This window comes from Mandrillus leucophaeus, unplaced genomic scaffold, assembly GCF_000951045.1.
Source record: "Mandrillus leucophaeus isolate KB7577 unplaced genomic scaffold, Mleu.le_1.0 Scaffold611, whole genome shotgun sequence".
Classification (NCBI taxonomy): domain Eukaryota; kingdom Metazoa; phylum Chordata; class Mammalia; order Primates; family Cercopithecidae; genus Mandrillus; species Mandrillus leucophaeus.
In genome coordinates this window covers 974681-986790 of record NW_012106598.1, presented here as the reverse complement: position 1 = coordinate 986790, position 12110 = coordinate 974681, and the positions used below count along the sequence as shown (strand labels likewise).

The following is a 12110-nucleotide window of genomic DNA, read 5'->3' as shown; positions in this document are numbered from 1 at the left end:
CCACGCAGGCTTTACCAAAAAGGTACAGTCATGCCATCTGGCTCTTTGTCATCTCGAGTAGAGCCGGGGAACATACATCCCAACCCCCAGTTAGCTGTGGCCACACTGAAAACCTAGCCCATTATTACAGGACAGGACAGGACAGTCAGAATGAATCATTCTGGGGCAGGCAGAAAGTCTTCAATTAGGGAAATAGCTCAACACATATGTATCAGCTGGTGGGTTAAATGCATCTCTCATGTACAGTTCCTGAGGACAATTCTAACTTATCTGATTATCTCACAAGTTCTCATCTAGACACAACCATATATAAATAACAAAATTCACTATTCATTGCATTGTTGAACATTTACTCATGTAGATGGTTCCTCTGTGCCATTCGTTAGAAACCCACTTGAAATGAGAACATGGGCAACACTTAAAAGTGGCCAAGTCATAATCCAGATGTGGACTTAGGCAGGGGAGAGGAAGGGGCACATGATTCAAAGGAGATGGGGCTGCATTTGTTTAGAAGGGCTCATGAGAATTTCTTAGGGTCCTATAACCATCTTATAGTCCATTCTTGATTATCACAGGAACGAGGTAGACGGAAGAAGGACTCCTCTTATTCTCAGAATAATGTAAAATAATGGAGAATTAAACAAACCAACAAACCCCTTACATCTGGCTTTGGCATGCTGTCACTGTCGATGCAATTCAACACACCCACCCTCTTTCTGCATCCCCTGTGCCCAATCCCTCCCTGAGCTGGCTGCAGAAGCAGTCTGGGAGGCAGCTGGGCGGGGAGCCACCGAAAGCTATAACACGGATAACCCATTTGCTGAGATTCAAGGATCTGTCCCAAACTGGAAATATTTTCTCACAAGCAGCATAGAGAGGCACGCCCAGCTGTGCAGCCAGCTCATCTGCCTAGATGAATGGATGATATAAAAAGGTGGATAAATTAGGTTGTGCCTACAATTGTACCAGTGGTCAGGGAACTTGGCCCTATAACCAGAAAGACCAGTAGGCTGGGGAAGATACATTGTGGTCCTTTTCTTCCATTTCTGATCCCTTCTCTCAAAATGACTATATTTCAATTCTTTATCTTGGTCCACTTAGAAACAGAATTGCAGGGCAACAAACACACCAGCATTCTTCAGTGAAGGAGAGAAGGAGGTCTGGGAGCATTTTTTTTTTTTTTTAATTAATGGAGACAGGGGTTGGGACCAGCTGCAAGGAAATGTGTACCCAGGACCCATCACTGCCAGCCTTACCATGTGCTGTGAGATCACCGGGATCAGAAAGCAGAGCAAAGCGTTTCTCAGGAGCATCCTCTTCTCCCAGGACTGACTTTGGAATCACACCCAGCAGAGTCTGAACCCACCACTTACTAGCGGGTGACCTTAGGCTCTTTACTTAATCCGAGCTACAGTTTTTCCCCCATCTGTCCCCTGAATGGAACAGCATATGTGCTTAGCCCAGTGCTCAGCACGCAGCCAGCAGTCAGCGAGGGGTCCACATTATGATTATTCATGTGCCATACTAGACGGCTGGGGGTAGAGCAGAGACAGCTGAGGACTAGGGCTCTGTCCAGCTTCGGAATGACAGGGAGGTGGGCTATGGAAACAGCAAAAAGCCACTTCAGGGCATGGGGGAAGGGAGTTTGAGGGGAGGGGTGGAGTAGCCACCAAGGCTCAATGGCTAAGAGATGCCGTCACACACATTCATTCGGGCCCAGCAAAGCCTGGAGACAGGACACACAGGCACATATACACGTCGGTAGCACGCCCACACCCGCACCCACGGAACACCTGTGTAGGTCCCGCTTGTCCTTCAGACACTTACTTGCACACGTCTTCCCATCGCTGCGGAGCACGTGTCCCTCAGGACACTGACAGGCAAAGGATCTGTCCACGTTGACGCAGGAGTATTCACAACCATGGTCACTCAGCAGGCAGTAATCCACCCCTGCAAAACCAAAAGCCAGGCAGCCCTTTATCAGTGAGACCTCTGGGCGACGGTGATGGGATCAAGTGACCGTCATGCCCACCCCACCCTCTCTCGAAGGCATGCAGTCCCAGTGGACATCCCCACCATCTCCCGGAGCAGAGCAAGGGGCAGGGGAGGAGTGCCCAAGTACAACCTGTGCCTTCTGCAGTCACATAGGTTTCACTCCTGGTGCAAACCTTCCCCTACGAGAGGAGAGTGCAGGGACTCACGGGAGCAGGTCTTGAGGTCCTCGTTGATGAGGAAGCCTTCTGAGCACTGGCAGACGAAGGACTCCTCCGTGTTCAGACACAGCTGCTCACAGCCATGGTCCTGCTGTGCACAGTGGTCCACTCCTGCATTTCACACATGTGAAAGCATAGAGGAGCCGAGGGGGCAACACCCCACCAGCAACCAAGATTGAAAAACAAAACCGGAGGCATAATGAGCCATGGGGAAGGTGTCATTCTACCCCACACCCCTGGCCCCTCTAGAAAATCAGCCTGGCTTGTTGGTTTTCTTTCCCTTTTCACCCAGGCTGGAGTGCAGTGGCGAGATCTCAGCTCACTGCAACCTCCGCCTCCTGGGTTCAAGCGATTCTCCTGCCCCAGCCTCCAGAGTCACTAGCTGGGGTTACAGGTGCCTGGCACCACGCCCAGCCTTCTTTCCCATTTCTTTGTTTAAAGAGTAAAGCATACAACCCCAACGGCTGGGAAATGCTGTCCCTGGTATTGATGACAGCAGTACTCTGCCAGGGCCATGGCGCACAGAATCCACAGCCTCAGGGCACCTCTGAGAGCAGGTGAAATTCCCATTTCACAGAGAGGAAAGTGAGGCTCAGGAAGGTCAAGGTCAAGCTCAAAGCCACACAGCTGATAGAGTAGTGCTTAGAGTGTGGGTTCTGGCATCAAACTACCTAGATTCAAATCACACCTCTGCCACCTCCTAGCTATGGATGCTGGGCAGTCCCATGGCCTCTTTGCCATCGTTTCCTGATTTGTGAATGTGGATGTTGATGGTTGCTTTCTTATAGGAACAGGGTGAGAATAAGAGGAATTGATTGACGTAAAGTGCTCAGAACAGTAGCTGGCATACGGCAACCACTTAATGAACACATTATTATTATCAAGTAGTGCTAAGAATTAGTTGTACCGTTTCGTTTCTAATTGAAAATGAAAAAGAATTGTCATTCTCAATGAAATCAATTTCGTTTTTTTACCCCCATCATCAGGACATCCAGATTAAAAAAACAAACCAAAGCCTGGGCCTGCATGTGTGGCCCATCCTGGCATCCGAATGCTGCACAGCTGGTCCTCTGGGCAGCAAGTGCCGAAGACTAATGAACACGCAGCTGTGGTGGACGGCTCCCACTAACAGCCCTGCAGGCTGCCTCCCCAGTTTCCCTGATGAAGAAATTGCACCTCCAGAGACTGGACAGACACTGGCGGCCTTGTGCAGGACTGCCAAGTGGGCCTCTTGACTCCCACAGAGCCTGGGACCAGTGCCTTCTGGAACATTCCACTGGTGGATGTACCTCCTGCGAACACTTGCTGGATCTTGGGAGATACATGCCTGTGTTCACATCCCGATGTTGCCATTTGCTAGTCACAGGACCCTAGGACAGTGACTTAATCTCTTTGTGTCACAGTTTCCCCTTGTGGTTTAAATGGGGACAAGAATGTGGGTGCCTAGTAGGGCGGCTGTGAGGATGCAGGGAGTTTATGGATGGAGGGTGCTCAGGGCATTGCCTGCAGAGTGAGTGCCTCAGAAGCGCTTGCTGTCTTTATGGCCTGGGCTCCCTGATCCCTCAGGGAAAGCAGAAGCCCATGGCTTTCTCTAAGAACTGCGAGACAGAAATGGCTTGGTTTGTACTTTGAGTTGACTAGATCCCAGAGAGAAGGGAAGGTCCGGATCTCTTGTGGTCCGTCCTTAGAACTCTTCTGGCCCCCAGAAGCATGCTGGGAGGGGCAGTCAGGCCATGTCCCTGGTGATCTGTGTGGGCTCAGTCAGGTCAAGACCACCTGCCTTGGGAAAACTGCCAGGGCCATCAGCAGGCAGACCTTACACTCCAGGAAACAGGACACACACAGATCCATGGTCACCAGGGCATCTCCCGTCGAATGGGAGACCCGCTCCCCGCTGGCCTCTCATGAGGACTCACAGACATGCAGAGGCAACACACAGCAGGCACTGACTTTGGTACTAACTTTCCAGTTCAAAAGCCCTTTGGCCTCCGAGATCAGTCCTTAGAAAGCCTTTACCGAGGCACTTTGTTCTCTCTGGACACTGGAGGGGCCCGCTTTCCTGAGGACTGCCCTGGACCTCTTATTTCATCTGGGAAACTTCCCTGCTGGCCGTGTGGAGCCCAGTGCTCAACAGCTGCATTGTCCTTATTCACAATCTATCTCTGTCTCCAAAGGGGAGCAGATGTGGAGCTTGCTGAGTGGAAAGGCACACAAAGGGCCCCTTCTGCATAGGCCATGTCATGGAGGTGGGGCCCTCTCCCGCATGCCAAGGGCATAGGGTCCATCGCCACACTCAGGCGCTCCCACCCTGCTGGCCAGGACTTGTGGAGACGGTACCTCATAAAAAACCATGGAGCTGCCCAGCTGGTAGAGCCTGCAAGTTCCCATACATTTACATCACCCAGTGGAGCTTTGTTGTGGCTCTGACACAAGAAAATTAAGACAAGCCTTCTCAGAAAATCCCATGTTTCTTGATTCTGCCTTCAGGTCAGCCTCTGTAGCCCATTGCTTTCCAAGGTCTGTCCCCTCCGGCCTCTTGTCCCAGTGTGGCGCCAGGCACTGGCACTCTCACAGGCTCCACAACTGTTCCCCTTGATTGGAAGTTTACCCTGTGTCAGGTACCAGGCTAACGTATCGAAATGGCCCCGATTTCTCCCTATAAAAACCCTGCAGGAACAATATGACTATTAGTTTTGCTTTTTGTCATAGATGGGAAATCAAAGCATGGAGAAGTTAAATAAATTGCCCAAGGTCACACACATCTAGTAGGTGGGAGAGGTTGGATTTGAAATTAGGCCTGTCTGACCTAATAAATGCGCTCAACAGCAAATACTAATATTAGTTAACATTTAATGAATGCTTACGCCTAGCAGCACTGTTGTAAGTATTTTACGCGTTTTTTTTGTTTTTTGTTTTTTGTTTTTTTTGGGATAAAGTTTTGCTCTTGTTGCCTAGGCTGGAGTGCAATGGTGCAATCTCAGCTGACTGCAACCTCCGTCTCCTAGGTTCAAGCAATTCTCCTGCCTCAGCCTCCTGAGTAGCTGGGATTACAGGTGCCCGCCACCACACCCAGCTAATTTTTTGTATTTTTAGTAGATATGGGGTTTCACCATGTTGGCCAGGCTGGTATTGAATTCCTGACCTCAGGTGATCCGCCCGCCTCAGCCTCCCAAAGTGCTGGGATTACAGCGTGAGCCACAATGCCCGCCTATTCCTATTAATTCTTTTAATCCTTGAAACCCAAGTTGGGTAGGCCGATAGTATTAATAGTCACATTCTATGGATGATGAACCTGATGGACCATCAGGAAACCCCAGGGGCTCCAGAAATCACTGGTTGCTAGTGAGCCCGCCAGCGCGTGTGAGTGGACCCCACCCTCCATCAGCCCCCCACCCCTAGGGTACACTCACGGCTGCAGGTTTTGCCGTTGGGGTCCAGAGTGTAGCCACGGCGGCAGCGGCAGTAGTAGCTCTCCTCCGTGTTGACACACTCGTGCTCACAGCCTGGTTTGTTCAGTGCACAGTAGTTGATCCCTGAGGGGAAGAAGGGCAGACCCTCCTTCAGACTCTGGGCTTCTCCCAGGGCTGACAGCAGCTGCTCCGGGATGGGAGCTGGGACAGATCATTCGTCTGCCAACCAAGTGCCAGGCCTTGAGCTAGATGCAGGGATTTAATGACGACTAAGATGGAGGCCTTGCCTCAAGGGATTCAGGCTCTGGTGAGGAGTCAGGCAAGGACAGCAACTGTAAGACAATGCAGAGCACAGAACAGGGGCCTCACTGAGTCCTGGGGTGAGAGGGTCTTCCAAGAAGAGATGAGGCCAACTGGAGGCCCCAGGGAGGAGGAGTTCCATAAGTAAGGGAGCTCCACAGGAAGGAGAATGTGAGGATTCAAGGATAGCAAACACAAACGCCTGAGGGTGAGGGGACAAAAAACACAAGCGCTTGGGGACGAGGGGACAGTGAACGTGAACGCCCGGGGACGAGGGGACTGTGAACGCAAACGCCCGGGGGCGAGGGGACCGTGAACGCGAATGCCCAGGGACGAGGGGACCGTGAACGTGAACGCCCCGGGACGAGGGGACAGTGAACGTGAACGCCCGGGGACGAGGGGACCGTGAACGTGAACGCCCCGGGACGAGGGGATAGTGAACGCAAACGCCCCGGGATGAGGGGACCGTGAACACAAATGCCCGGGGATGAGGGCGAGAGGCATGCCTGGGGAGTAGTGAGGAGCTGAGTATGGCTGGAGCATGGGAGAGAGATGAGGCTGGGAGGCAGAGGGAGCTGGCCCACCTGAGCATGGCTGGTCGTGTGGGCTTTGCAAGCTCCAGGATGGATCAGTGAAGGCTCTAAACGGGTGACTGGAGGTGAGGGTTTTGGTGGAGGTGACAAGGCCAGAGTTATGTCTTGAAGAAGACTTTGCAGTAGAGGTGGAAAGGCAGGTAAACTACACTAAATCTTCAGGAAACCAGGTGAGCTATAGGATGCAGAGAAAACAGCTCCTGCTCTGCCGGAGCTTGCTTAAAAGAGAGCCTGGCACCTGAAGTACACCTGTGGATTCTCTAGCATTTTCCCTCTTTGATGGCCAAAGAGCAAGCCAAGGCTCAGTTGAGCTGAGCTGAACTGAGTCAATGGCCAAAGAGCTGAGAGCTGGGGTGAGGGCCACACTCCCCAGCCTACCTCCTTCCAAGAAAGATGGAAAAACTAAGAAAATCGTCTCTCTCTCAAATTAACCTGATCACTAGGGCTCAAAGCATGTAGAGAGTTCTGTCTACAGTGACATCTGATAGTGACATTGGATGGCACGAGGCAGAATAAACAAAAGGTGATCTTGCAAAATATCCAGTTATTTAGGGAGGCAGGAGTTGGTAGTTTCATGAAGAAGGGTCCAAATGCTTCACCTTTGTCTGTTGAGAGCACGCTGGCATCCTATCATGGGACTGGAGGAGGCGCATCTCTGATGCTGCCCCAGACTACTGCAATTCTGTCCTATGGTAAGGTCGCTCTATCCATGCTGTGTGTCTGCCAGCAGATGGAAACTGTCATAACCAGCAAATAAGCAATTCCTTTCCTGGTAGAAGATGCTAAAGCCGTAAGACCCCATACATAGCAGGCTCCAGGGGAGAGGGAGAACTGGAAAAGGACACAAAATGAGCTTGTGGAGAGCCTTTATGAGACTGGCGTTGCGGGAAAAGGTCACCACCGACCTCATTGGATGGGCTGGATCAGTTTAACTGCACAGCATTGTTCTTTCTCTGGGGATGTGGCAGACACTGTTGGTTGTCTTGCCAATAACCATTACCCCATGACCCCCAAGCATGAGTCATGGCTGGTCTGAGCCAGCATGGCAACCATGTTGTTCTTTGTCAGTTATTGGTCAAGGGGTGAGAATATGCCCTAGTTCTGACCAATGAAACAAAAGAAGTTTACTGGGGGCCCTCAAGAAAAATTTTTCTTCCTGAAAAGACAAAGGTGGCCAGGAGCAGTGGCTTGTGCCTGTAATCCCAGCACATTGGAAGGCCAAGGTGGGCAGATCACTTGAGGTCAGGAGTTCGAGACCAGCCTGGCTAACATGGTGAAACCCCACCTCTACTAAAAACAAACAAACAAAAACAAAATTAGGTAGGCATGGGGGCACGCGCCTGCAATCCCGCTACTTGGGAGGCTGAGGCACGAGAATCGCTTGATCCCAGGAGGCAGAGGCTGCTATGAGCCAAGATTGTGCCACTGCACTCCAGCCTGAGACTCTGTCTCAAAAAAAAAAAAAAAAAAAAAAAAGGTGTATGAAGAGAAACGCTTTTCTCTGTCCTCTGTCCTTTCTGCCTTTGAGTCTAGTAGTGTGAGGATATGATGCTGGGAGCTGCAGCAACCATCTTGTAACCAAGAGGTGACAAGGATGAAGATGAAAATGCAACATGCTTTGCCAGAATAGAAAGAAAGAGTCTGGATTCTTGGTAACATCACTGAGTCACTGAGCCATCCAAAGGACCAACCACCTTTGGATTTGTTAGGTACAAAACAAATGTCCTTAAGACACCATTAATTGGATTTCCTGTTCTGTGTGAACAAAAAACACTATAACTGATAAAGGGAAAATGATCTGAAATCACAAAGTAATGAATACATTTTATTCTTACCATGTATCTGCCCAAAAGTTATTTGACGAAGTTCACATCCACAAATCACTTGAAGATATGACATGTTACCCTCTTGCCTCAGTGGCTCCTCGCTGCACTGGCTAACCTCTATCTTCCTTCACAGTCAGCTCAGCGTCATTTGGTCATCCTTTGTGACCTCCCAAATGAAGTCAGTTCTTTCTACAGGACCTCTCTTTCATAGCATTCATCACAATGGTTACGTAGTATATTTTGTATCTGTGATGGTTCAAAGTCTGTTTCTTTCACTAGACTGAGTTTCACAAGCAGGGACCATGCCATCTTTATTTTTCTCACTATTAGTGGCAATTTGATAGTAACTTTAGTAATGATAATCATAGCTGCTGCCATTTGTTAAACACCTGCTAAATGCCAGATGCTGTGCCAACCACTTTACAAACATAACTTCATTTGACCCTGCAAGATATGTGTGATTATTATCCATATTTCAAAGCTGAGAAATTGAGGTATAGTGAGGTTAATAACTTGATCAAGACCCACTGCTAGTAAAAATGGAGATGTGAGTGGGACCCAGACCTGAGGGACCTCTCAAAGGGTCTGTTAAAGGATCCGGCTGGACACGGTGGCTCATGCCTGTAATCCCAGAACTTTGGGAGGCCAAGGTGTGGATCACTTGAGGTCAGGAGCTCCAGACCTGCCTGGCCAACATGGTGAAATCCCGCCTCTATTAACAATACAAAAATCAGCCAGGTATGGTGGTACACATCTGTAGTCCCAGCTACTCAGGAAGCAGAGGTGAGAGGATCACTTGAACCCAGGAGATGGAGGTTGCAGTGAGCCAAGATCACACCATCGTACTCCAGCCTGGGTGATAGAGCGAGATTCCACCTTAAAAAAAAATTAAAAAAAAAAAAAGAATCTGTGAGGTGCCCTCCCAGGTGACTGGTGGCTGGAGCTTGCTTCATGCCCAGAGTATGAGCAGAATGGCTGCAGACAGAGTGCATGGGGAGAAGGCTACAACACGCACGGATGGCCTAGAAGAAGAGACATCACCTTGCTGTGTCACTGACCCTTGGCGCTCTCTCTCTAGAACCCACTCCCATGTGAAGAGAGGCAAGATATTGTTAGCTGTGTAAAGTTTCCATTCACCTACCTGACTCAGCAGCAGCCTCACCTGTGCAGGCCATAACTGAGTGCCAGGAAACAAGCCAAGAGCTTCGATGGAGAAAAATGAGATGAAACACCAGCCACAGACAGACAGACAAACACAGAACATGAAGGCCCGCAGTCCGGGGCCTGTAGGAATCACTCCATTACACCATCAGGGAAAGGGGAAATGATCTTTAGTCAACTCTCTCTTTAAAACCCGGCATTCAGCCACTGTGGAAAACAGCATGGCGGTTCCTCAAAAAATTAAATCTAGAATTAACCATATGATCTAGCAATTCTACTTCTGGGTATACACATCCAAGTTCACAGCTGTATTAATAAACAAAAGCCAGCAGGTGGAAGCAACCCAGGGGTCTGTCACAGGACGAGTGGATAAACAAAGGACGATGTATAGATACAATGGAATCTTATTCAGCCTTAAAAAGGAAGAAAATTCTGACACGTCCTATAACTGAATGAACCTTGAAGACATTATGTCAAGCTATATAAGCTGGTTACAAAAGGACAAACATTCTATGATTCCACTTATATGACGCACCTAGAATAGTCAAATTCATAGACAAAAAGTAGATTGGTGGCTGCCAGGAGATGGAGGAGGAGGAGCTGGGGAATTACTGTTTAATGGGTATAGAGTTTTAGTTTGGGATGATGAAGAAGTTCTGAAGATTGAAGGTGGTGATGGTTACACAGTAATGTGCATGTGCTTAATACCACTAGACTATGTACTTAAAAATGGTTAAAATGGTACATTTTATGTTATATATATTTTGCCACAATAAAAAAGCCAATGTTGTCTTTAAGAAAAATTTATATTTACATATTTCAAAACAACATATTGTACACAATAAAAGTATACCATTTTTGTCAATTTTTTAAAAATAAATGCCAAAAAGATGTACAACTGCGTTGTATCAATTTTAAAAATATAAAAAGGAGTGCTCACTTCGGCAGCACATACAATAAAAATATAAAAAGAAAAACATTTTTAAAAAATTAAAATAAATCAGTAAACAATGTTTCAAGCAAGATTTTTTTTTTAAAGAATGATTTACACATGAGGCAATTCAACTGAAAAACATTTAGATTCTTAAAGAGGTTATCACCCAGCAATCTGGCCCACAGCAATTCAAATACCACCCTTTTTGGCTGGGTGTGGTGGCTCAGGCCTGTAATCCCAGCACTTTGGGAGACTGAGGTGGGTGGATCACTTGAGTCCAGGAGTTTGAGACCAGCCTGGACAACATGGTGAAACCCCATCTCTACTAAAAATACAAAAACTAGTCAGGCATGATGGTGCACGCCTGTATTCCCAGCTACTCGGGAGGCCAAAGTGACACAATCACCCGAGCCTGGGAGACAGAGGTTGTAGTGAGCCAAGACTGCTCCACTGCACTCCAGCCTGGGCAATAGAAGGAGATTGTGTCTGGGGAAAAAAAAAAAAAAAAAACAAAAAACTTCTCCAAATGGTTCTTTTTAGCAGAGGTTTAACGGTGGCTCTTTGCCTTCTCACCACCCTTTTGTCATATTTCCTCATGTGTGTGCTTCTTAGATATTCACTCACTCACTTATTCATTCACTAAATATTTATTGAGGACCTACTGTGCATCCTGTATCTGGTACCACGATAGGTGCTCTGATGTGGCACCCACAGGTCAGGAGGGACACAACTTAATCTGGTAAGGCCCAAAGTGTCCACTAAAGCTCTGTGAGGTCAGATGACAGGACTGTCAGCAAACAAATCAAACGATCTTTCTGAGTGCTAACTTGTGAAAGAGTTGGAGGCCTGAGGAGGTAAGACTGAAACCATGAAAGATCCCCAGGCAGTACATTTTGATACCAACAGAGTGCGCAGATAATAAGTTTCCAAAAAACTGGAGAGGCAACAGGGTGTTAAGGCAGGAAGTCCTGTTCCTACAGTTTAGGAAATCCAGGTCCTGAGAAGTAGAAAGTAGCTGCTCAGGGACACATAACCAATATGAGTGACATTGCCAAGCCTGGACGTCACGTCTCTTGGCTCAGTCAAACCCGTGGGCTTCACACCGATTCTTGAGAGTACTCATCATGGTACCAGAATCAGGGATCCTGGAGTCCAGCACAGGGGATGAACCACATCTGATTTGGCCCTAGGGCTCTACCTGGGCAGGAAGGGCAGTCACAGTTTCTGTGCTTTGCACTGTTGCCTTAATAATTCATGCTGTAAACTGATGACAGCACTCTCCAGGAGGAGAAATTGTGCCCAGATGAGGAGCAAGAACAAATCCTGGCCAAGAGTCTTTTCTTCAGTAGGATTCTGCCTTGATCTTTTTTCCCCCAGTTTAATTTGGATGACATCAAATTCCTTTAAAAACAGATTTCATATTAGATTTGAAAATTGCCCACATCCATCAACCTACTATTAAATGTAAATGGCTGTACCCTGGGCTGCAGATTTGTAATGCTCAGATCACTCAAGAGACCTCAGGCTTCTAATAACGGACTCCAGATTTTTAAGCCCAATTTCTTGGCTTCCCTCATCCACATAATGCTCCAGAGAGACAGTGAGCACTCGCTTCCGTTTACAGCTGTCTTGCCCTAATGGACTGAGTGCAAGCATGAAGTCAGGGGCGGCTC

General features: G+C 48.3%; 1 protein-coding gene across 3 annotated transcripts in view; it reads right to left on the bottom strand.

Annotated features, from left to right (window-relative positions):
• Positions 1 to 12110, bottom strand: part of MATN2 (matrilin 2) — a 151249-nt gene that overhangs the window by 27184 nt on the left and 111955 nt on the right. For all 3 annotated transcript variants that reach the window (XM_011999998.1, XM_011999999.1, XM_012000000.1), the window contains 3 exons: positions 5624 to 5746; positions 2202 to 2324; positions 1828 to 1950 (listed from right to left, as the gene is read on the bottom strand). In XM_011999998.1, the coding sequence (XP_011855388.1) occupies positions 1828 to 1950; positions 2202 to 2324; positions 5624 to 5746 (369 nt within the window). The remainder of the gene's footprint in view (positions 1 to 1827; positions 1951 to 2201; positions 2325 to 5623; positions 5747 to 12110) is intronic.